The sequence below is a fragment of the Sorex fumeus genome, unplaced genomic scaffold (genome assembly GCF_029834395.1).
Source record: "Sorex fumeus unplaced genomic scaffold, SorFum_2.1 ptg000028l, whole genome shotgun sequence".
Taxonomy (NCBI): Eukaryota; Metazoa; Chordata; class Mammalia; order Eulipotyphla; family Soricidae; genus Sorex; species Sorex fumeus.
In genome coordinates this window covers 11,846,809-11,873,115 of record NW_026606085.1, presented here as the reverse complement: position 1 = coordinate 11,873,115, position 26,307 = coordinate 11,846,809, and the positions used below count along the sequence as shown (strand labels likewise).

The 26,307-nt window shown below is 40.0% G+C and overlaps 1 protein-coding gene across 1 annotated transcript in view; it reads right to left on the bottom strand.

Moving 5' to 3' along the window:
- DYNC2H1 (dynein cytoplasmic 2 heavy chain 1) overlaps positions 1-26,307 on the bottom strand; it is a 157,184-nt gene that overhangs the window by 23,512 nt on the left and 107,365 nt on the right. Inside the window, exons 71-81 of the mRNA XM_056114949.1 lie at positions 24,682-24,771; positions 21,420-21,485; positions 19,048-19,098; positions 18,247-18,324; positions 16,861-16,992; positions 15,843-15,915; positions 10,844-11,004; positions 7,353-7,478; positions 4,093-4,203; positions 3,370-3,525; positions 2,520-2,595 (exon numbers count right to left, since the gene is read on the bottom strand). Coding sequence (XP_055970924.1) covers positions 2,520-2,595; positions 3,370-3,525; positions 4,093-4,203; positions 7,353-7,478; positions 10,844-11,004; positions 15,843-15,915; positions 16,861-16,992; positions 18,247-18,324; positions 19,048-19,098; positions 21,420-21,485; positions 24,682-24,771 — 1,120 coding nt within the window. The remainder of the gene's footprint in view (positions 1-2,519; positions 2,596-3,369; positions 3,526-4,092; positions 4,204-7,352; positions 7,479-10,843; positions 11,005-15,842; positions 15,916-16,860; positions 16,993-18,246; positions 18,325-19,047; positions 19,099-21,419; positions 21,486-24,681; positions 24,772-26,307) is intronic.

Sequence of the window (26,307 nt, the reverse complement as noted above, 5' to 3'; positions counted from 1 at the left end):
GAGAAATAGGAAGGCTGAGTCACCAGAGTAAGAACGTCATGCAACCTTGCAGGGCAGGCTGGAGTGAGATCCTCACACACTGCAGCCACGGTCTTACCTGCACACAACACTACCTCCTGAGGTGGGACAGTCTTAAGAAGAGGCCCAGAGTAATCTCACATAATGAATAAAGACTCAGTTCATAAAACAATCTGATGAATATGGAAACCATAAAGCACTTCATATATTAGTCTTCTAAATTTCATTACTGTAGTATTAAAAATGACAATAGGACTTTTCTCTATTTCACTTTGCAACAGATATCTGAGAATCAAAGTTCAGTGGTAATATTAGATATAAAATTAAATCTTGGGCCTGCAATAAATATGATGAATACAAAGTTATGCAATGAGTCAGCACTAAGTAGTATTACTTTTAGCATATGTAGTTCTATTTCATGACTAGGGATGATCACAAACAGGAAGGAGAACATTCTACAGTCAGCCTGAGGACCATCTTTCAGGTTGTCTCTTGCAGAACTATCTATCCCCTGTAGAGTAAAGGACTCAATAGCCACCAGGGCTACTGCAAAAGGAAAAGGAGCTATGACGGGACTTTGCACAGAATAGTGATCTAGGTCTTCCTTGATATTCACTAATAATGTACTAGAAATGGACATGCCAGTTCATCCACATGTAGATAACCAGAACACAGAAAAACATCAATGAGCCTTACAAGATATACAAGTAGACAGTATATGAAATATTTCATAGAATTACATAGCAAAATCTTGTTTTTCTTCTTTTACTCATTGTTTTTAGGAAAGTTTTTTTTACTACAATAAACAGCAATGGCTAGAATTTAAGTTATAGTAATAGTGATTAACAGTCAACTACTGCTAGTATACTCAATATATTAAATGTGCTGAAAGTTTAGTCTTATGGACTCTCTCATTTAAACTTCTTAAAAAATAAAACCTATGAGGTAATGTACACCATTCTTCTTCTTTCTATATTATTAACCTCAATATTAAAGGTTAAGACAGTTCTGGGTCTCATAGTTATAGAATCATTATATCAAATATTTATAAAATATTTATATCAATATTATTAGGACCATTTTTTGCATTGATTTTATATATATGTATGTACATAAGTATAAAGGTTTTCAATAGCAGAATTATTTTTTAAAAATATGGTTAATTTTACCATAGAACTCAATCTTATTGTATCACCTCTTATATCAATTTAATGATGTGATATAAAAAATCATTTGATGAAATTAATTTTAAAACACAATAAAAATTTAAAAAACTCAAACTGCTTTGGTTACCTCATCTTAAAACGTCACTAATACTCTCCTGGTAGCATTCTAAATATCACATATTTGAAAATATTCTATATAGGCTAAAGTTTTAGTGTTCTCAAAAACAATCATCCAAAGCAAACATTCAAACAACAGCTTCTGGGCACCAGTGTGGCCCCTGGGCTGGCTGGAGGGATGGGCAAGGAGCAAGCTGGTGGCTGTGAGTCTCAGGCAGGAATTAGATGCATTATTTGACTTTCCTGAGAGAAAAGTCTTTTATGAGAGAGTGCCAACATGGAGCTGACACTTGATAAAGCTGACAGTACAGAATAAAGATCCTTTGGGACACAGGACGGAAATGACCAAATCACAAGATGTCTGAGTAATAATAATGCAGAGCTTAAATGCAAACAATTCAGTGGAAAGTGGTGTGACGTGCTGAAAAAGAACAGGCCGAGGGATGGGTTGGAGGAGCGGGAGGCAGGGCTGAGCAGCCCTTGCTTCCTGCTCTATGCCACTGTGTCCCTGCACAACCTCCAAGGATGCTTCTGTTCGTGTCCTATAAGAGGCATGAGCCAGGGGACCTTAGGAGAACAGACCGGGTGATCTTGTTTTTGACTCTAGTTCAGCTTCTGTTGGTACCTTGATTCCCGATTCCTACTTGATCATACAACCACGACTGTACACATCCTTGCTCTACCATTCTCCTAAGTTTTTTAAGTTCCCCAGAAACAGATATGAATAACGCAGCTGAACTGAGAAGGTCACAAGGTGAAGACCAGTTCTTTGCAGCTGTCCTCCTCCTGAACGCTGCAGCTAAGAAATGAATGGGTGTATCAAAACTGATGACACATTATGGAAGAACTCTCAGGTAACACAGCATAGCAGACTGGACAGACAGACACAAAAGTAACTTAATATAAGAAGCTCAGTCATCCCTAAAGAAAGCACACTTGTCAATAGCCCTCGGCATTTCTTCCCAACCATAAAAGGCCCTCCCGTTGATCGTCGATTTGCTCGAGCGGGCCCAGTAACGTCTCCATTGGAGACTTTGTTGTTACTGTGTCTGGCATATCGAATACTCTCGGTAGCTTGCTGGGCTCTCCGAGAGGGGCGGAGGAATCGAACTCGGGTCGGCCATGTTGGCTGCGTGCAAGGCAGACACCCTACCCGCTGTGCTATCGCTCCAGCCCTTCCCAACCATCAGAGGTAAAAATGCGCATCATCAGGCTTACCATCAAAAATCCTGTCAATGATGTTGTATCCAGCTCGAAGATCTGATAAGGAGAATTCATAAAACTTAGTCCAACCCTGCCAAAACAAAATTTAAATATTTTACTACTAGATTTGACTCATCTTTTGGAAGTAGAATGAGAGGACTGGATACTGAATATAGATAGGGTAGGGAAGCTAAAAGCAGCTCCCAGGATAGTAGATGAAGGGAGGAAGTAAGTATCAATGTATTTTATTGAGAGGAATGTATTAAAGGAAAAACAAAAAAGGGAAGTCAGTTTTTGAATTTTCATATGTGTATGAGATAACAAATAAAACCTGGGGCCAGAGAGATAGCACAGTAGGGAAGGCCTTTGCCTTACTTGTGCCTAACCCATGGTTCGATCCCCAGCAATTATGGTCCCCCCAGCTCCACTGGGAATGATCCCTGAGCATCACTGCGTGTGGCTCAACAACCAGGAAACCAGAACCAAAAGTGAAACCCAGCCATCACCAAGGGCTTACAATAACTGACACATTGTTCTGAACATTCTACTTCAAAGATGTAAATCAGTGAACTACATCTTACACCTGTAGATTGGCACCAGCCCTGCGCACTGGCCTATCAACCAGCAGTTATTACCAAGGGCGCAGGGACTAGTGATTTCCACTCTGGCACACCTGTAGATTGGCACCGGTTCTTGGGCCAGTGGTGAGGAACTAGGCAACTTCACATGCTCAGGCAGAGATACATACAGAAAGACTGCATGTGATCATGGACCGATGGGGAACAGCCTGCTATCCACATGGAACTGTGAGAATAATGTCTGAGAGTGGAGAGCTTAGAACTGACCACAGCACGTTCGTGCTCACCTGTGGAATATAATTTCTTCTTTCTTGACAAGCAGCATGAAACCATGCAAAGCTGAAGAGAGCGTGAGCTCGCTGGATGTTCTCTTTCTTGTTTATCTGCTCAGGTGTCCAGGATTCATAAGTTCGCATTAAATTCTTTTTTAAACCTGGGGGTGACTTAAAAGAAAACCAGACATCATATTGTTTAAACTTTTACAAAAACATTATACTTAGTATGTTTGAGAACATATTTTATTAAAGCATTTTATCATTATCAAGTTTGAGTTATAAAATTTAGTTCAAAACATACAATTATAAAACTGGTTTTAAACTTCTTCTAGTAAACAGTTCTTGTTTACAAACCCAAAACAATTTGCCAAATAAACAAGATTCAAATACCTAAGAATATACTGTAACATGAGTGAGATTATACTGATATTAAATCATTGTTTCTAACACAATCATGGGGGCAGGAGCAATCTGACCGAGGGAAAGACTGCTGACATGTCCACACTATACTCCGGAGAGCTAAGATGGTACATTGCATGGTATGCGTCTTTTACAATAATTACATTATTAAGTAGAACTAAAAATCATCACAAATATACTACCACTTATAATGATTACAGCTCATCTAACTGCAAAGAAAAGTCTTTGTGGGCTTCTGTATGTGAGATGGTTTCTAGAACAGTAGACATCACTGCACTCATACAGCCAGTGACTCAATTTGTAACCCCGTCTTACCTCATATGTTATCTTCAAACTGGTCTGTAATAAAATAGGAGTAAAATTTGGGTGGACTTCCGCAGTAAGCCAAAGACGAAAAGTATCTTTAGGTTGAAGGGTGTTCAATTCCTTTTATATAAAAATAATGAAAATCAACTTCAATATACAATCAATTTTAATCAGGTTTTTTACTAAAACTCTTTCCATGAAATTCTGATAAGCTCTGATTATATTTCCCATTTTTTCTATTGCTAGTTTAGTTTGCTCGAGCAGGCCCAGTAACGTCTCCATTGGAGACTTTGTTGTTACTGTGTCTGAGTCATTGGACCTTGAGCCAGTTCTGTCATTTATTTACCATGTGACATTAGGATCTAGGACTTGCATCATCTCTAAGCAAGGGTTATAATGACTAGCTCAAAGCCCAGCATCAAACACTCGCTGTCAATGCTAAACTAAACTGACTGGTCTTCTGCTTCTCAATCTTCAGTTCACACTTCTAAGAGTTAAGTGATGATATAATTTTCTTTCTGCCAATTTTAGATATCCTATTGCCTAAAATCAAAATTCAAAACTTTGCATCAAATTCATCCTCTTACAATGTCTGCTTTCATCTCTTACTCATCCTTTTCTTTGACTTCACTCACCATACCCTTTATACCTTTTTCTCTTATCCATCTATCAAAACCCAATTTAAACAACATGTCTTCGGGGAATATTTTCCTGGACTCTCCACTACCATCATCCCCCATAGGAAGTAGACCCAACACTGATGGCATTTCACTGATCTACAGGAGCACGCTACTGTCTGGCCATCAGCAGTCTGTGTCTTCCATATAACTTCCAGGGTAGCAGCTGCAATTGTGTATGTAATCAGCACAAAAGACAGCTGGCTTATTTGTGTACTCAGCAAATGTTTGCAGCCTAAATGAATAAGCAATTTAATAGTTCAAAAACAACAGCATTAAAAAAAAGTAAAAATTTATCTTAATAAAATCTATACCTACCATAAATATTCAGTATTAATAACAGTAAAATAAATATAAAGGTAAAATAAGCAAAAGCTGGTTGAACAATTGGTCATAAAGACATTTTTGCTTAAAGCTTTAAATTACAAAATGAATTTAAATTCAATTTGAAATGTAAACTATATAAAATTGTGCCTTAAGTTAGCAGATCTTTCTAAGTTCATTAAGAAACACATACACAGGGCTGGAGTGATAGTACAGCTGGTAGGGTGTTTGCCTTGCACATGGCCAACCCAGGTTTGATTCCCAGCATCCCATATGCTCTCCCGAGAACCACCAGGAGTAATTCCTGAGCGTAAAGCAGGAGTAATCCCTGTGTGTAACTGGGTGTGAACCATAAAGGAAAAAGAAAAAGACACACGTTCAACTGTCCTGTCTTGTCCTGTCCTGTCCTGTCCTGTCCTGTCCTCCCGTTGTTCATCAATTTGCTCGAGCGGACCCAGTAACGTCTCCATTGTGAGACTTCTTGTTACTGTGTTTGGCATATGAATACATCATGGGTAGCTTGCCAGGCTTTGCCGTATGGGCGAAATACTCTGGGTAACTTGCTGGGCTCTCTGAGAGGGGCGGAGGAATCGAACCCAGGTTGGCTGGGCCAGCCGCATGCAAGGCAAATGCCCTACTGCTGTGCTATCGCTCTGGCCCACGTACAACTGTATTAAAAGAAATTTATAAATTTGTATCTAAACAATTCATCCAGATGTCCCAAAGTAAAACTTTAAAAGATGTTTTAACTTCTATAATCTAATCTCTCTCTATGCTTTGGTAAGATCTAATTAAGATTTGCTCTCAATAAATATATTTTACATAGTTTAACAGCTAATAATTTTCTCTTTGTAACAGGAAGCAGGGTTCAAGAATTTCCAGATCTTCTTTATATTTTGAAACTTAAAATTCAGGCTGTGGAGTTGCCTCAATAGCCAGTGTGCACAATTTGTTTGCCAGAGGCCTGGGGCCCACCACTAGTGCTGCAAGTCCCCTGACCCCACACAGCACCATGGACATGGGAGTAGCCTCTGAGTACCATGTGATGTGAACTCCCATAAAGCCCCCAAACCACAGGATTCAGTAGACTTGAATATCATAGTTTTATAATTCACTTACAGAAAACTGCAACAATAACAGAATTCATGAATATTCATATAAACCTTAGATGCAAACTCACAATTACATGGAAGGAATCACCAGAGCCCATTAATTCATTACTCAGGGATTTTCTGGACTCCTCTTTTGTGTAAGATGTGACAAGCAACCCTTTACTTGGACTGCACAGATTTTCACACATCACAAATGAACGGCCTCCCTCAATCCACTCTGGTTTTATTCTAAATATTACTATTTGTACATCAATTAGCAATGCACTCACATGCTAAGGAGTTCCTTCGGTGCTCTAAGCTCTAAGATCAAAATTCCAAGCCTCTTTATATATTTCTCAGGGCATCTGCTGAACACAGCTCCCTGAGTCCCCGGCTCCATCTCCTATGTCCCCTTGCCTTCCCCTTCCAGAATTGCTGCACTGTTCAGCCAGAATGCGGGCCCACTCTACGTGCAGTGTCTTGCTGCAGGGGGTTACGTCATTTTTCTCCCTCTACTCATGCTTCCCCTTTGCTGAATCACAGTGAGCCTGCGAAGCACAGTCGTCAGCGTCTGCTCTGGCCACCCAAGGCCATTCATCATTCTTCCAAAATCCCCAGACTTAGATCCAGCCCGCACTTAAAAATGGCTGAGCAATTTGTTCGGACTTATGGTTATTTTTCTTTTGGGAGCACTTTTGTCAAATGAAATGATTGCTTTTAAAATGAAAAGAAATATAAAAACGAAGAAAATGACTGCTTCAGTTTACATTTAATTCCCTAGCACCTAATAATTTGACCATTCCCTCAGACTTCTCTCCATCTCCTCTCCCCATAAATTTAACCAAATAAGGACATAAAGAGAAGATGAAAGTCTTCTATAGTTTTTGTAAGCATTTCCCCATTTTTCTTCTGATGATTCTCTAAGCTTCCCTGAAATTGGATTAATAGGTTGTCTTCTCTTAAACACTGAAAATGCAGTAATTTTTAGACTTTCTATTAAGCTACTTTGTTTGGTACATGTGTACATTCTAAGAAAATATATAAAACATCATAAACATTAATGTATGATTTTTAAATTTCATACTAATGTAGTGCTACTACAGTTATACTACATATTACTTCTTTACAGATTACTAAATTATTAAATATTATTTGCACTACATTTCTCTAACTTTACCTTTTCCAGAACTGGCAGCCAAGATACCACAAGATGTAAGTTCTTCAGGCAGAGCCAGTCTCCACTGTTGGCACATTCCTTTAACATCTGAATTGCCAAATCAGCTTGACCTTGACCCATTGCAACCTGCAAAATCAAAAACCAAAACCAAAAAATCAGATCTGAAAATATTCTGCTACAAAAGAGATATGAATTACCCTGAACAAACTCAATGGCTGTAATTAGAGATCTAGGTTTTTAATAAGAATTATTACGGACTAATAATCTCCAGTAGTGGTCTTGATTTTGTCCTTCCAATAAGAATAGATTTAATATTTTCCAATTATTAGCATTTATTATTACAGGTTTAGAAGTTCAACAACATTATAGAGAATTATTGAATAGTATTATGTTTTTCCTACTATTCTCTGCAATTCTTCCCCTCTCAAATATGGGTCTTTAAAACTTTTATTATTTTTTTTAATGACTAAAGTCTTATTGAACTATTTGAGCAACTTAACCTTTCCATTTTCCTGAAATGTACTTCTCATTAATCTCTCTAATGTACATATTTGGCTCTTAAGCTAGTGGTCTGTGTAGCCCTCACTGTAGCATTTCCCAATACTGCTGGTAAATTCAAGAGTCTTCTGTTCATATGTGCAGGCTTTGTACCTTGAGTGCTTGAAAGGGGGACAGGGAGAGAAGGAGGGAGGAGCAATAAAGAGGAGAGTCAGGAGAAGAGGGGCCTGAGATAGTACAGTGGGTAGGGTGCTTGCCTTGCATGCAGCTGACTCAGGTTCGATCCCCAGCACTCCAGGTGGTCTCCCTGAGCCCCCCCCTGCAATGATCTCTGAGTGCAGAGCCGGGAGTAAGCCCTGCCTGGTATGGTCCCCAAACAAAGATAGGAGAGAAGATTTGAGAATCCTAAATCCTCACTGTTCCAACTTTTCCTGGTCCCTGTAACCCATCTGTACTTATGTAATGGAAAGGCCATTTTATAAAGCAGAAAAATGCTGAGCATTAAATACACAAGCATAAGCAGGAAAAATCCAAGACAATAAATACAATGAGAATGTAAGATCTCTGTATTATCTGAATGTTCCTTTCGCTGGGAATCACTGCAGACCTCCACAAGATTTTTATATTTTATGTCCTGCCTCACTCAGACTAAGTGGTCATATCAAACTTAAGTTGTATAAAACCGTTAGTCAAGAACTCATGAAGGGCACCTACTATATCAAGTCTAAATTGTATGTGAAGCTTATTTTCTTCCTTTTATTTTTTGTAATGCCAGGGAGCAAACTCTGGGCCAAGGGTAGAAGACAAGTGTTCTAGCACTGGGCTACACCCTCTCCCTTCCAAATGTGTTTAAGGATGATTCATGTAAAACTTCAATATCAGTGTAGCTGTATCTGTACACACACACACACACACACACACACACACACACACACACATACATGTCATTTCATCAATAAACATGGGCTGGGAGTCCTGACTTCCAACTCCCGTATTTTTCACTGGGTATATATGATCAAAACATTTGAAGAGTACTCAGATTACTTCAGATCCAGTAATTACCTTTTCATAATAAACACAAGATTGTATTTCATTATTTTTAGCTGACATTTAGAAGTACTGATTTTGTTTTTCAATTAGACTATAAAATCTTTGCAAGAAGGAAGCATATTTAACTAAATGCATACTAAAGCATGAAACAAAGTAGGTACTAAATAAATCAATAGTATTGATTTTACTTTTTAATTTTCAAGGTCTAAGCTGGAATTAAGTAAACAGGCAAATAGGAAAGATAAAATATATACTGGTGGTCCTGTTTCAATACCCACATTACTTTTCCTTGCAAAAAAAGAGAAAGCATAAATAGAATTAGAACAAATGGATAAGTTATATTGAAACTACAGCTAAAAATAGGCAATTTGGAGTTTTCGCAGATCATATAAAATTGTGAAACAACATAAACTTCATGCAATTTGAAAACATTTACTATTTAAATATATTTACACAAAAAGCATAACAGGAAAATGTCAAAAAGATGATTAAACTCATTCATCTGTCCTCAAAACACCAGTTTCTAAATTAAAATGTAAGAATAAAAATACCCTTAAGAATAAAATTATCATCCTTAGTATTTATACTAAGCATAGCAACAAAAGTTTTAAATGAGAATATGAACACATCTATATTTAAAGGATTTACTCTAGTAAACAATTTTGCAAGCTTAGACCACAAATCACACAGGTTTGAGTAGTCAAAGTGAATATAAATGATTTTATCTGCCAAATCCACTGCCAATGAACACAACCTATAGTAAAGAGCTCCCCCTTGAACTTACCCCATTGAGAATTAACTGCTACCCTAGTGAAAATACTCAAAAATTGTAACTAAGACTGAATGAGGCTCTCTATAGTCAGACAATGCAAACATCTACATCTGAGCCTAACTCTGCTATTTTGTTCTCTTTAGCTTCTTTGTGTGTGGGTCTGTGTGTGTGGGAGGGGGTCACACCCTTATGTTCACAGATACTCCTGACTCTCCATTCAGGAATTCACCTGTCCTGGGGATCGAACCCGGATTGGCTGCACACAAGGCAAGCCCGCTACCTGCTATAATATTTCCCCTGCTCCCCTTTAGTTTATTTTCATTAAACAATCTTTATTTCCTATTTTTGTTGCCATAATGTATCTGCTGTCTTCATTACTATTATTTTTCGAAAGTAACTGGGTTATTTATTCACATGTCAAAAATAGACTAAGTGAATAGATTTTAAACTTGCGCGCAAACTGAATTGTAAAAGGTCATCAAAACAAAGTAAAGCTTCCAAATTTACCTTAGGGAAAATGGTATTTATTAAATGTTACCTGAAATGATATAATTGCCTTCATTTCAGTTTTTGCAGTAACTACTGCTTGTAAAAGAATACAGGTTTAAAAAGTGAAAGTTTCAAAGAGTAAGCAGCTCCATTAGTTGCTGCCACCACAACGGAGGTGGAGAGACAGTGCAGAGACCGAGACAGACCATTTGCCCTTCATGTGGCCAACGTGGGTTTGCTTCTAGATGCCACACAGGGGCCCTGGGGCATCAAGCCAAGAGTAGCCCAAGGAGCGCCAGGTGTAGGCACCAAAACCAAACCAAAATAAATTGCCACAGTTTAGTGTACAAAGAACAATGAATTGTTACCTTCCCAGACTTCTGGAGATCAAAAAGGCAGTGCTGCAGTGCACTTGTGGTGGCTCTCAGAGAAGTTCTTACCTCGCTTTTCCAGCTTCGAGAAGCCAGTGTTTGAGCTCGCAGTTCCTTTCTCAGTTCCCATCTCCACCTATGATTGGCATTCTGCACCCTCTGCCCCCATCTTATAGGACCCTTGAGCTGGGATCCCAGTGGGATGCCTGGAGGCAAGAGTGTACTTCTCAGCGGTTTCACTTTATCAAGTCTATGGGGACCAGGCACCGACTCTGGGGGGCAGCAAGCACAGCGGGCTGGCCGATACTAACCTGGTGGTAACACTCCCCGCTCCTTTCAGCATTTGCAAGTTCTTGAAGTTCCTGGGAAGGATCAGCTCCCGGGGAAATGATGATCAAGATGGGTTCAATTTCCAGAGTCTCTTTGTACAAGCGTTTGAGATTGAGAGGAGGTGGGGACAGCTCTTTCAGTCCTGAAATGTATGAAAGACGTTGAAGCTGCACGCATCCATCAGAGTCTAGTGAAGCTACCTGGTGCAGGGCAGCGGGCCTACAATTCCTTCCCACTTCCTAGTAACAGCCGTCTACTAAGCTCTAAGGTGTTGGCCATGTGTTGGCCACGCATATTTGCATCCCCAGCGGCACCTGGCAGGGCAAGCCCCACGTGAACCCCATCACCCTGTCAGCAGAGCAGATGCTCCAGCCCTACTGCATTGGCTGCACGCACAGCTCTGTCCCAAATACAGAACTGACCCCCACCACCCTCGCCCCCCAAACCCCCCCACCTGCCAGCACTTAAGCTTCTTGTTCCTTCACACAGTTCATTCAAACAACCCTTTATCTGTTCACCAGCTCAATAAACATTTTAGAACAACTGAGTGCTTATGAGAAACTGTGTCAGAGTCTTAAAGATGCATGCGGCCTCTGACCAGAGTGTCCAACCTAAAGTGCTCTGGGTGCGAGTGCAGAGCGTCAGCAGGTGGAGGACAGAGAACCCAGGAACGGCAACCTGGGCCCCCTTCCCTTTCCTCTGATCCTGCTGCACTGGCGCACTGGGGGCTCCGGCTCCACACTCCTGGCACCTGTGACTGTGCTCTGCAGGGTGAGGCCGTGCTGAGGGTAGGACTCACAGTGCCACTCAGGCAGGGCCCACACCCTGCTACTTCCCCCCTCAGGAAGGGAACACACTTCACTACTTCTCTTCTTGGGCTAGGTGGGCCCACTACATCCCCACCCCGGATAGACGCGCCCCGCTACGTGCCCATTTGGTCTAGGCATGCCTCGCTACATCCCCATTCGAGCTAGGAGCCTCGCTGCATCCCCATTCAAGCTAGGAGCCCTGCTACATCCCCTCTCGGGCTAGGATCCAGGCACCTAAAGTTTTTTCCAAGAAAATTCTGGGTGAATAATTTCTGCCAGCCATATGGTGGGATTCAAGTTATCAAATCGGTGAGGTTAAAGGTAATGTGCTAAGCAGTAAATTAACCGAAAGAGACGACTGGATTCCATGTGGTAGTATCCACATTCATGAGCCTGTAAATAAGACAGCATCTGCTACGGTTCAGAGGGCTGGCCCACGGGCCTTGCATGTGCCAGGAGATTAGGTCCTTGGCGCCACATGACTGCCCAAGTACCACTGGGAGCACCTCACTCCCCTCACACTCCCTCCAAGGAGAGAAAAAGACATACAAACAATGTGAATGTGATGATCTCAAAGTGATGGAATAACAGAAATAAGTTCTTATCTTTTTTCTCAATATCTTCTCATAAACCTCTAACTAGATGTTATTAGAGAAAATGTCAAAAGATATATAAAATGACTACTGAGTAAGACATGTTTTATTTGGGAAATAAATGAGAATACAGAGATTGTCTTTACAAGTTTAAAATGCAGACTGTCATATGTTTTGTTTTGTTGTTTGAGAAACACTGGCCCACCTGTGGTCATGCTTAGGGTGACTCCTGGCTCTGTGCTCAGGGGTCACTCTCGACACTGTGTGGAGGACCAGGACTGAGTATCAAACTGGGTTGGATTAAGCTAAGCCAGCACCTTGACCCATATACTCTCTCTCCAGTCTCCATATCATTTCCAAATTATAGGCGGAAAATTTCATGGTGACAGTAATGAGATCGAGTTCAATAGAACTTAGCATATATACAATTATTGCTACAAATGCTAAAATTCCATAGAAGATTCATCATTTCAATATTTCAGAGAATTGGAACATTTAGGGCCAAAAAACCCCCACAATTTATATTATCTTAAGAAAACACAGGCAACATGTTAATAAGTGCAAAACTCCCATAAAGTCCCCCAAGGTTTTGGCTACTGCTGACAGCTGGTGGCACCCTCACCCAGCAGTGCATTTAAAGTGACCTGTGCTTATACAAAACCACTGATCTTAATAACCTAAGTAATTCTATTTTATGGTACCATCAGAACTATCAGTGTGAATAATTCCAAATACTTAATAAAGTTCAAGTGTCAAAAATATCCAATGCACTGTGAATTATGGTCCCACAGTACAGACCTACTTATAAATCACTAGGATCTTATACCTGGTAATACATCTTTTAAAATATATAATTTCTCCCCCCCCCCAAAAAAAAAGAACCATAAAAATAAGTCAAGAAAATTTTTCCCTACTTCTTTTTTTTGCTTTTTCAGTCACACCCGGAAATGCTTAGGGCTGACTCCTGGCTCTGCACTCAGGAATCACCCCTGGCGGTGCTCAGGGGACCATATGGGATGCTGGGAATCGAACCAGGATTGACAGTGTTCAAGGCAAATGCCCTACCCACTGTGCTATCGCTCCAGCCCCTCAAGAAAAATTTTAGTGTATTTTAGTGTTTTTACTTTCCTTGATAAAAGACTATGAATAAAAAAAGTAATTTTCAGATTATAAAGGAAAGAATATCACTTCCATACTTTCCCAGTACCTAAGTGAGCTAATAAAGAAGTAGATTAATAGCAAGCTTGTATGTGATAAGCTTAATAGATTCCTTCTTTATTTATCACAACAACCTTAACAGACTGAGAGCAATCTGGTATGCAAAAATAAATGAATCTAAAAAACTGAATCATAAATATCAATAAAAAATGAAAATTAACAAACAATAATTCAATATACCTTAACCAAAGAAGTGGGACAATATTCCGGAAACAGAATAATATAGTCTAGGAAAAAGGCCAGACACAGAACACTAAAGCTCTCCCTCTTTTCATGGTTCCTATCCCTTTGTTACTCAAACACAAAATTAGGAAGTGCTGCAAAGGGACTTTGCAGGTGGAACTAACTTTATAGGCTTTACAATAAGATCATGCTATATTATCCACATAGGTCAATTTAATCATCTGAGCCATTAAAAGCAGAAAATCTTCCTCAGCAGAAGTACAAGTTGCAGGAGGGATGCAAAAAGATGATGTAGACGGGAGGTCAGAGATAGGAAGTGTCTCTGCAGCTTTAAACCTGGGCAAAGGATCACAAATCTGAAAGTCAGGGGCAATTACTAGGGGCTTTGAGAAGCAGGGGCCGGAGGGGTCAAACAGCACAGAAGGCACTTGGCTTACACATTGCCAGCCCCAGCTGAATCCCTGGCACCCCAAATGGCCCCCACAAACCCTGCCAGGAGTCAGCCCTGTCACAGATCCGGATCCTGGCATTAGCCCTGCGTGGTCCAAACACAAAAAATAAATAAAACATTAAAGCAGAGAAGCATTTCAAGATAGCAAAGAAACCGGGACTTGAATTTTATAATTACCTGGTGGAGAATGGAAATAGGATTTCCATGAAGCCCCACACTGAGCCCAGGTTACCAACCAGAATTGATTTGGGCCCCCGACAGTCGGGCTGGTGAAGACAGGCAAATCCACCTGACATCTGCCCTTCAGAACTTGAGATTAGAAATGGATACTATACTGGAGAGACAGTATAAGATACCAGATACACAAGGCTGGCCTGGGTTCAATCCCCAGCACCCCCGTAAGCACCCCTGAGAAACACCAGGAGTAAAGCCTGAGCACTGAGGCAAGTCAGCTCTGAGCACCGATGGATATGGCTCAAAAAACAACAAAAGAAATGAATATTGTTTTATGTGGCTGATATGTTCAGCAGCAACAGAGAATAAACACTCTTCTGGGGTGGAGAGGAGCCTCGCCCACAGGTGCCTGGGGAACCATGTGGTGCCAGGGATTGACCCAGGGTACCCACCTGCAGAGGACGTGTTGCTCCAGTCTTCGGAGCTATCCCCTGGCCCTGAGTATATATTTCATTAAGTCCTTCAACTTCTTTTAGATACAGTTATCAAAAAAACACTGAGCCATAGAAGCAAGAAACAGCCTCGGATGCTAACAAGAATAAGAGAAATAGAGAACTGTAAAGCTAGGAGAGCTGCGAGGCTCAAAATTACTTCTTTTGTTCATTTGTTTGTTTGGGGGCCACATCTGGTGCACTCAGGATGACTCCTGGCTCTGTGTTCAGGAAATACTTCTGGCAGGGGTCTTCAGAGGATCATATCGGGTGGCTGGGATCAAACTTGGGTTGGCTGTGTGCAATGCAAGCACCCGACCTACTGTACTACAGCTCCAGTCTTCAAAATTACTTCTGAAAAAACTTTACAGAAGTTACTCTTTGTTCTATACACTCAGTCTTTCAATATCAATGCTTGAGAAATTACATCTGAAATCAAATCTCTAAAACTGATTAGAAAGAGGTAAGTGCTTATTATTCTCCAATAACCTAAAATTTTCATATTAATTAAACCACTTGAACAAACACGAGTCACCCAGCCATACTCCGGTATGTTAACTTTTCCCTTAGAAACAGTATTATTTCAGAAGTGTATTAAAACTTTCAAATCATTTGAACATAAACATCACAGAGTTTCACTTAATGCCATTAATTCTTTGCTTAATGGCATTAAGTGAATGTGATTTGTTTTGGGGGGTTGGGAGGCTTATCCTGGCTTTGGGCTCAGGAATCCTCATGAGACCATATATAGTGCCAGGGATCAGACCAAAATCCACCACAGGAAAGGCAAGAGTCTTGGCAATTCTATGGCAAGCAGAATGAAGAATAAAATACTGATAATCTTTTAAGACTACGGTCAGCATAAAATGTAACTTAAAAAGCAAACAATTCAGCAGGTGGTATGCTTGCCGTGCATGTAGACAAGCCAGATTCAATCCACGGCATCAAGTATGGTCTTCCGAGCACCACTAGGAGTGATTCCTCAGTGCAGAGCCAGGAGTCATTTCTGGGCATTGCTGGGTGTGACCTCAAACACAATTCAGGTCAGGTCAAGCACTTACCCAGAGTCCGACATGCAAACAGAGCCATGGCACTCTGCAGTCTGTCTGGCCGGAGCGCCTGCACCACAAGAACCTGCCAATGATACAATAAAGTTCTCATGGAGCTCCACACAGCAGTCAATGCAAAGCTCATTAATGTTGGTCGAGATACTGTGAACTCTAACCACTGCCCCACAATAAGCTTAAGCTTAAGATACATAGGTACATCTTAAACAGTCAAAATATTATTAAAATTTATGTCACTAAGCCAGCTACCACAAGTAAACACCATGTAATGGCCTTGAACTTAGCCATGTCTTTAGAATCTAATGAAGGGCCAAGTAGAAAAATAAAGGTTTGGATTTTGAACCTCCAAACCTTGACTAAAATTTTCAAATCACCATTTTATGCTTAATGATGCATACCTGCTATTCCTAGATGACTAACTTTTTAAAGTTGCGGGGGGGGGGGAGGGGGGGAGAAACAATGAGTGATTTTTTTCCCCCAAGAAGTGGGGGAAAGGCCAGATAAACATGAGGCCCCCCTCTAGACTCATCTATACTTTCATTTCTTTCTGTAAAACATTTTCTCTATTGCTTCAGAGACTAGTGGAACATATACTACCCACACACTCACTTGGTCAAGGCTTCATACCTGGACAAACACAGAACCTCCTCCCACTCACCCAACCCCCACCTCCCACTCCAGTGTTTACTTGATACCCTAAAGCAGAGTGCATTTGAATGACATCTGAACCAATATCAAATACATCTGTGTATCTAGTAGAACAACAGGTTCCAACTACCTGTTCACTACTCAGCAGAAAATTTCTGGACAGTTTGCTGAAAAAGTTAGTGCTGCTTAATCGATGGTACGCCTAGACAAAAACCTTCATTTTAAAGTGTTATATCCAAAAATAAATAACAAAATAGTATATAATTTTTTTTTAATTTCTGCCTTAAGTTGTCTATAAAAGATTTCTATTGTTACCTGTCTACAGGTTCAAAAAAGCTGAAAAACACTAATTTGGATAATTTACCTGCTGAAATAAGGAAACTTTCTTTGCAAGAATAGATGGAAACTCTTGCTCACACATGGAATTATGATAGTAAGTTCGCCACAGAGCCACGTCTTCAAAGCACAGGGTCTGATAAAGGCTGGGAAGAGCAACCTAAACAGTAAACAAACAGAATGAGCTACAAACATAAATGCATGCATGCAAAAAATGAAGACCAATTATTGAGAGATGCTTACTGTTTTCTTATTTTTGTTTCTTTATCTAATCATTTCTAGGTGATAAAGAATTTGGTTGTCTTAACCAAACCAGAATTAAATTAAAGTATTTCCAAAGTAGTACTAAACAAATGTTTTGTACTAAACAAATACCTATAAGTTAAAAAAAAATCTTTACATAAAATACTTATACCTATCTCCACCTTATGGAGAAAAAAAGATGCTTTCATTAAAACCAAGTGCAAATTTAAATTTAAAATCACTGCCACAAGTGAATTACATAATAAAAATAGCCCACATTTGAGGTTAGAGCAACATCACTGAGAGTAAGATGCTTGTCTTGCATCTTACACGTGGCTGACCAGAGCTCAACCCGTTTCCCCATATGGTCCTCAATTCCCACCAGGAGTGACCCAGAAGCACAGAGGCAGGAGAAAGCCCTCAGAGTTGTTGGGTGTGTGCCCCCCACCCTGCCCGCGCTCGCAGAAAAAAAGCCCCAGATTTTATATCAATATCAAGTCCTTAGCAAAGCATCTTTTCCTAAACAATATTCACTCATGTATCTTTTTGTGAACACAGTGCTTCTTTATTGCAATATGCTCAAAATTTTAGTTATAAATTTCTGCTTCAAATTTCTTATCGATTTCTACTGAGCATTTAACATTAAACAGTATTATCTCTTGAGATTTTCTTTAAAGTATCATTCCTTATATCTCAAACAGTATTCTCTATTCCAATTTTTTTTAACAGCAGTTTACAAGATCAGAAATATACATCTCTACAACGGAGAATTTTAATTGAAAATAATGTTTGTGTCTGATAGATCTGTATCTATAGTATAAGATCTTCATGTAATATTATCACAAATCAGATGTACTTAAGGATGTGTACCCAAATATCTAAATTTATTTCTAAATATAGTGCCCAAATTTCATTAGGTTAGAACTAAACAAAATAATTAGGTATATTTTAATTTAAATTATTTTTAATAAACAATGTAGCTTGGTTAGGAAGAGTCTGTTAGTTTTACTGGCCATTAAAGCCTACTGTTCCTAATTTATGTAAACTGTCCATTATACAATGACTGTGTTATTTAGCTAAACTGCATTTCCGCTGAACTCAGCAGCTTTGGGCCGCTGTCAGACACTGGGACACTGCCAGACTAGGCTGGAGACAGAATCACTGAACGAACCTTTAACGTGGCCACCGCCCAGCTCCTTTCCGAGTCAATCCAAGACGGAAGCTGATCACGGATTCTTTGCTGAGTGTCCTTTGAATAAAAACAATTATTCTCCCTGATACGTCTGGCAAACTACACAAAACCCACTAACACTGAATAGCTAATTCTAAATTAAAAAAAAACCCTCATTCTAGTATTATTCTTTGTACCTTACAGCTCTCTAGGGTAAAATTTTATATGGTATAGTTAACCACCGAAACAAACTCTGTATTTATTTTTGTTTAATCTATATGAAACTTCTGAAAAATTCAAATGTAATAGAAACTGACATTAAAAATTATATTATTTAAAATACATCTTGCATTTAAGATCCTCTAAGTTCTGCATTGCAGCTTGAGGGTGCCGCTTTAAAGAATAATATCTATGACGTGTTCAAATAGAACAAGCTAAATTTTAACTTATCAGAAGCTGTAACAAGTAATTTGCAAACTTGGAGAAAAAAAAATCCTTAGTTATAAAACAAAATTTTATTTTGTTAGGATTATAGACCTGTTCTAACAACACAGGTGAGAAAAAAAATTAATGTCAATATCTTACTTTCAAAGGAATATAGGCCTTTGGAGAAAAAAATTCATTTAGATACATTTTATAGTAGAACAACAAAAACAACGTATTTCTCTAGTGAAAGGGAAATTTAAACAATAATTTAAAACTTTTTTAAAGCAAATTATATTTCCTGAAGTTAAAGTGAAGTGTAAAACATATTCAATCTAATTTCCCTATGAGTGAAACAATTTCATTATTTTAACTTACAGCTTTCCTCAACATGTCTCCAACAACCACACCTGTAAAAGTGTCCCATTCCTATTGGAAAAAATACAAAGAACACAAAATATAAAAATAATAGTCACCAGTTACACGTTCTTAACTTCCTTATAAAATGGCTTCCAGCAAAATTTTTTAAGGGCATGGGGAGAGGGTTAATTCCTCTCAAATATTTCCTCTTCTAGGAGAACACTGTAAGAATTAATTCATGTGCCAATGTAACTCATTACTATAAAACCGACTAGGATTGTTATATGTTAAAATGCCAGATTTTAACGTTTTAATCAAAATAAAAGTATTTTATGAGTCTGTTACTGTCCTCCCATTGTTCATCGATTTGCTCGATGAGTCACAACATCTAAAATTTTAAATGTCAGGTACAATCAGCATTTGTCATTACCTGTCAATTTTTTATTTTTAAGTACAACAAAGTTTTAAAACAGAAGTTTTGAGGCAGAAAGATATTAGAGTGGGCAAGGCGCTTGTCTAGAATGCAGCCACCCCAGTAAGACCCAGGCACCCCACATGGTCCTGCCAGGCTTGATCCCTCAGCACAGAAGCAGGACTAAGTCCTGAACATAGGCAGGTGTTGCCCCAAACCCTAAAAAAGTAAATACATACAAAAAGGTTTTAAAGTGTATGCTTGGAAATAAAAAAAGTAAAGTACTCTATTTACAGTGCAGTTAAATAGATTGGGAGAGAACTGACATTATTCCTTTCAATTAAGCCACAGAATAAAGACTAATAAAGTGCTACCGAATATAACCAAGAAAATCTGCCTCTTCATCTCTGGTTTCCCACAACAAGAAAATAATGGACAAGATATATTAGTTGTTACATACTGCTACAAAATATATCAAAAACATGAATGTTTGAGAGCAATATGGAAAAACTGCTCAAACACTTCTAGCCTTCACTCCACCACCCCCTCATGACCACTCACTCTTCCTACTGAAATCAAAATCACTGATCAAGAAAATAGGAATGATCACTGCTACTGTGAGTCAGAAGAAATGTTCTCCTTTGCAAATGATTAATTTATACTCCAGAAAGGAAGAGTAGAGAACATTAAGTTTACAGAAATGGAACATACAGAACATGGTGAAAAATAATCTAGGAGGAGGAAAGTCAACAGTACAAATAAAAGGAGTCAGGTTAATAAGTATAGTTTCCTGGTAAAACTATAGTATTAGAGCACATGGAATTAGAAACAAAAAGAGAACAGAGGCAGACTTGTAGAATGGTATGCATATTTTAACTTGACCCAGAATGTAGTTTAAATAGACTAAGTAGAGGAAAAGTTCCTAGGTCCAAGCTGTGGGTACAATACTCAGTTCATGTCACCTTGGCTACTAGATTCTCTCACTTTGTTTTTTTGCTTTGGGGCTACACTTGGCTGTGCTCAGGGACAATTCCTGACTCTGTGCTCAGGGATCACTCCTGGCAGGCTTAGAGGAGCACATGTGTGCAGGGATGAAATCCGGGTTAGCCTCATTCGAGGCAAGTGCCCTACCTGCTGTACTATCATTCTCCAGCACCCCTCTGTTTTATAACAGGATAAAATTGAGAAATACCACTTACAGTTTTGAAACATTAGAAACTGGAGATAATTAGCTCAGTGGCCAAGCTCAAGGTGGACAGAGTATGAGCAGAACAGCTGGTAGTGAGCCCCTCCCCGAGGCAGCTCTGGGCCTGCCCATCCTCTAGCCCCTCCTGCTACCCCGTGCCAGTGAGTGAAAGCAGCAGTGTTAGTGTGTATACCCACATTAGTTCACTTGTTGGGGGGTGAGATGACTCTCCAAGAGTGCTCAGGAGCCCTGGGGCTCTCAAAGACACTCCGCTGGGTGGGTCTGAAGGCTCATGTTCTGGCCTGGCTAAGTGGGGCTCGGGTCCAGGGGGTAGGGAATAGGGCTAGAGGGCTAAACCCAGTGGTGCCTGGATCCTTGAAGGCTACACCAGGCCGGTTCAGGGAGGCATGCCTGAGGATCAAACTGGGTCTCACACTTGCCAGGGCTGGCGCCTGTTTGACCGTTCCTGTTTCTGAATTTCATTGCTTAGACAAGGGCACCATGAAGGTTGACTCTCCTGGAGCTCTGATTAAGTGAATCTGAATGAAAACAAAACCAGGCAATGTGCTGCATTAGATTTCTCACCCTGCCTTGCTGCCCCTTAAGAATACCTGCCTATCCAGCAAGCAGTAAGAGTAAAAGTCAGTGTCTTACACTAAATTTCAAACAGTGAAAAATGAAGAGGTCCTTATAGAATTTCTAGGCTAAATAAACTTCTAATCTTATCATAAGCCTGTCCATTATCAAATTATCTACTGAGCTCTAACTTTTCTCTCTTTTGCTTCTACTTACATTTTCTTGAAAAAGTTCAGGATGCATGCCTCGAACAAAATGCAGTGCAAACATCAGCTGATCAGCCTGAAAAAAACAGCAGATCAGTCACCTTCATTTTTCTGAACCTGCATTTATAGAAAAGTGCGGTCTTTAAAATACCTGTCAATGAGTTTGTTTATATTCTCCTGAACATAGTCAATGTACATCTAAGTTAACTAATCCATTTACTTGTAAGAATTTATGCAAAAGGACCATGAATGTGAAATGATTATGATAGCATCTTTAATCTGACAAAATTAACAGTATTAGTCTGATATGTTAATCACTGAATACTGTAGTTCATTCTTTAATATACACGCGCTTCACAAGCAGTTTTGCTACATTTAGCCTTCTGTAAACCATGGCAGAAGACCGTTGTGTCTTGGTTCGATGGACAGCAGAGAGGACCCAGGGACCCCATGACTCTCACTGCAGTCAGTGAATTGGTAATTAGAAGCCAAAATGAACAGTGCTGGCAGAAAGGGGACAAATACTCCATCAGTGGGCAGGCTGGCTCCCCTGTCCTCCACCTGGTGGTCCCAGCGAGCACGCTGGCCTAAGTGGGGGCATGGAGTTGGAGTGGGCCACTCCCATTACATCCCTCCACAGAGAAGGGACCAGGGATGCCTGGGATGTGAATCAAGTCCCTGGAATCGTCCAGGGCTTCCCAACCTTCTGTTCCTGCAGCTTCCTTGGATGCCCCAGAAGAGCAATGAATCCTTTTAACTCTGAATATCAACCATTTATAATGGAGAACAATGAAAATTTAAGAACAAACCTAATTTAATGTGAGAAGAGAAGGGAAAACAAATTATTTTGATTAAGTTGAAGTAAAATGTGAGGTCTCTTTTAAATACTCTTGTAGCAACAATCAGAACGCACACTTTCCAACCCTTCTCCCTATAGGGAACTCTAGTATGTATAGAATTGGAGACAACCAGCCCCAAACACTTCTTTATAGGGAGTCTATTCCAAAAGATGAACTGGGATGAAGAGTTAAAATGTAAACATATTGGCTTGGAAATTGACTAACTTTTGTATAGTTTTACTGTAGTCAAAAATTGGGGGAAACCAAATATACTTTAGGTTGTCTAAAACACTTCTGTTGCCGAAATAAACATGTTCCAGCTCTTGGAAAAGAGTGACAAGGGTGACAATCGAAAGTGAAGCTGCCAGAAGGTTTTCTTTCTCCCCTTGGTGGAATTTATCAAAGTCTCAATGTTCTGCTTACCAGCCACGCCCAGCCTGCTTCTGCCCTGGGTGAGGGTGTTCAGCCTGCTGTCCCCAACCCCAGGCTCTCGCTCTGCTCCCAGGGCCCCGACATGGCAGCAGCTGCGCACTGTGATGCTGACAGTCAAACTCAAATGCCGAGAGATGAAATTGTTTCCATCCCAAGCAAGGTTGCAGTGTGATATCTTGAGAAATGTACCTCATTGTTTTATAATTAATGTGCTTCCTGAATTTTTATTCACCAGTTATATAACTTCTTGGAAAGAAGAATTCATTCTGAAAAGGTTTTAATATTAATCATAAAAGATCCTGAATTTTGCAAGACAGACATCATCAATTGAAAACATGTGTAAAGAATTCTAACTTTTTTTTTTGGCTTTTTGGGTCACACCTGGCAATGCACAGGGGTTACTCCTGGCTCTGCACTCAGGAATTACTCCTGGCAGTGCTCAGGGGACCATATGGGAGGCTGGGAATCGAACCCGGGTTGGCCGCGTGCAAGACAAACACCCTACCCGCTGTGCTATTGTTCCAGCCCCGAATTCTAACTTTTTATATAAAATTATTTTAACTGTTACAATAGAATAGTATTACTTAAGATTGGAAATGAAAACTTCCAGTTTGGTACTACATATGTTAAGCTACATAACCTCTCTCTCCTAGCAGAAAGCAAAATGTTGGCTTTAGCCTTAAAACTATTTTCCTTTCCAAGTTTCTGGGCCACAGCCGAGGTGCTCAGGGGTTACTCTTGGCCCAGTGCTCAGAGATTACTCCTAGCTGTACTCCAGGGCCTATAACATGTTTGGTTTGAATCCAGGCCCCTAGCATGCAAAATACGTACACAAGCTTTTTAAGCGATCTTCCCAGCACTAACAAATGTGTGTGTGTGTGTGTGTGTGTGCGTGTGTATGCAGTGGAGATAAGGGGGGGGGGTGTCTGGGAGTGTTCAGGGTACCATATGTGATGCTACAAATGGAACAGGGGTTGGCTGCCTGCAAGGCAAGTGCTTTAACTCCTGTACTATCTCTGTCCCAAAATATGTGGCTTTAATACAGAGATGATTCACATAATGTGGAACATACCACACGCAGATCCTTCATTCACTCCCTGGCACTGGATAGCCCTAAGCTATATCAGATGTAGCCCAGGTGGCACCCCAAGCGCTGCTTGGTCTGAACCCTACCAAAGAATAAGATATCAGCTGTAAACCATGGGATCACTAGGGTTGACAAGGATACAAGAAAGGAGGTTATCTTAATTACTCTGTTGTATAAAGTATCATCTGTTAAAAAACCTCTACAAGGCAAATTCTGATAACATTTAAGGAAATTTCAACCCCGCAGCACTGTGCCCCCCACCTCCACCTCCTCCCTGGCACAAACACCAAAACACCAGTACCTCCAGATCAATTTTTTTTAAACAAAACTAAATCGATTTCTTAAAATCTCAAGTGAACATCTTGATAGTTAAAAATGTCTATGATATCTTATTCTATAATACTACAAGTTCCTTTATAAATCTAAGACAAATTTCTGGTCTAAGTCAGGATGGGGTGAGAGTTTGCGTTCTAGCACTAGAAACAGGAATGGGGAAATAGGAACGGGGGAGGGGTGGAAACCGACAACATCCGGAGAGATTTCTGATTGACAGTTCAGAGAAGCAGTGCTGCGGGCACACTGTCAAAGCCAGTGGTGATTCAGAGCACCCAAATGCATACAACAATCAAACATCAAAGGCGACCCAAATGCATACAACAGCCAAAGAAACTGTAGGCCGGCCCTGGCAGGACACACTCTGCTCAAGAAAGGCCCTGGGAGCTTGTGGGTGACCGGACTGCAGCCCAGTCTGAGGGAAGAGATTCTCACTGGAAGCAAGCAGGATTCCAGGGAAGCATCAGGAATACCAACATCAGTATCATTCTAGTGAGAAGTTACAGAATATGATGGTGCCACACTAAATCAGGGTTCTGATAATGTTTTATGTAGTATGTAGAAAATGGGACATTTCTTACCTTAAATAGACAGCGGCATATATATTCATATACCATATGTTTTAATGAGTTGATAAGAGATTGTATTCTCTGTTCTGTACTTCCAGAATCCTATAAATTAAATTTTTTATTACAAAATTAGAAAATGCCTGAACATTTAAAAGGTACTCCGTAGTGCTTTAATAATGCTTTCAACATTCTTCCACACTCAGAGATGATTCAGGATCAATTAAATTCATTGGTACAAACAAATAAGTATACTAAACTTACACTAATACAACAAAATTTGAACATACTCTGTCTTTATTAAGTTTTTCTAGAATTACTTAGAATGTATACAGTAATTTCAAATTTCTTTTTATACTTGCATTTAAAAATTGTATGTTAAAAGTGATTCTATAAACTATGGTACAAGAATTAAGAGATCAGACTACCTAGCATAATACACTAACAGCATCAATTACTCTGTGTTCTTTAGAAAAGCTTATCATGCAGGACCTCCTTAGGAAGGAACTGCTGTCCTATGATAATATGCACATTAATGATAACCTTTATGTGGATTTTGCATTTAAATTTATGTATTTACAAAATGTATTTTTTAAAGCAACAGAACTTTGTATGCGGAGTGAAAAGATTTGCCTTTCAGAATTTTAAAACACTCTTGCAGTGTTAAAATTCTGTATTCTCTCTCACAATAGATGGTGTTTTCATGCACGTGAGGTGAATTTCATTTGTGATCTTTAAGAATGAAGAATTCCTGTTTAGAACAGGATACTAACCATAGGAGGCCAGAAACTTGGATCTGTCACACTTTGCATCAACAGCACACACTGTGACATGCATGTAGGAGCCTCCATACAGGACACGTCTGTAGTGGCATGGGGCTGGGGCAAAGGGTCTGACACCATACTGCCCCTCCAGAACCAGGGATGGCCCTAGTAACCCCAGAACTACCAGGTCCAAAGAGCAGAGCCAGAGCATAGCATGAAGTGTCCGGCCCACACAGCTGGGCCCATACTGGGGAGAGTGGGACCTCAGAGTGGGACCTCAGACACTGAGCACTGATAGGGAGAATCCCCCAAAAATATGAGATAGTCACAATTTTTCAAAATTATTGTGTAAATGTATACTTATTACCTTCAGTTTTTTTGTTTTTTGCTTTCTGGATCACACCCTTGATGCATGGGGTTACTCCTGGCTCTGCATTCAGGAATCACTCCTGGCAGTGCTTGGGGGATCATATGGGATGCTGGGAATCGAACCTGGGTCAGCTGCGTGCAAGGCAAACGCCCTACCCGCTGCACTATCTCTCCAGCCCCTACCTTCAACGTTAATCACAACAAATGAATACTTTGTTGAAAGTATAGTTTGTTTTCCATTAAAATAGTCCAGAGCCTTTAGTCTATGGTCCATCCACTGGCCAGAGTGTACACTGCGGCATCCATCCCACAGGACCTTGGCACAATATCCATAATCTCTCAAGTAACACGGACATATCGGACATATCGTTCCATTTTAAATTTTGTTTTCCCGAGGTAATCGGATTATGTGAATAATTTATCTTTTGCAAGATGGAGGGTGGAGAGGGCACACCCAGCAGTGCTTAGTGTTTACTCCTCACTCTGTTCTTAGAGGTCTCTCTTGGTA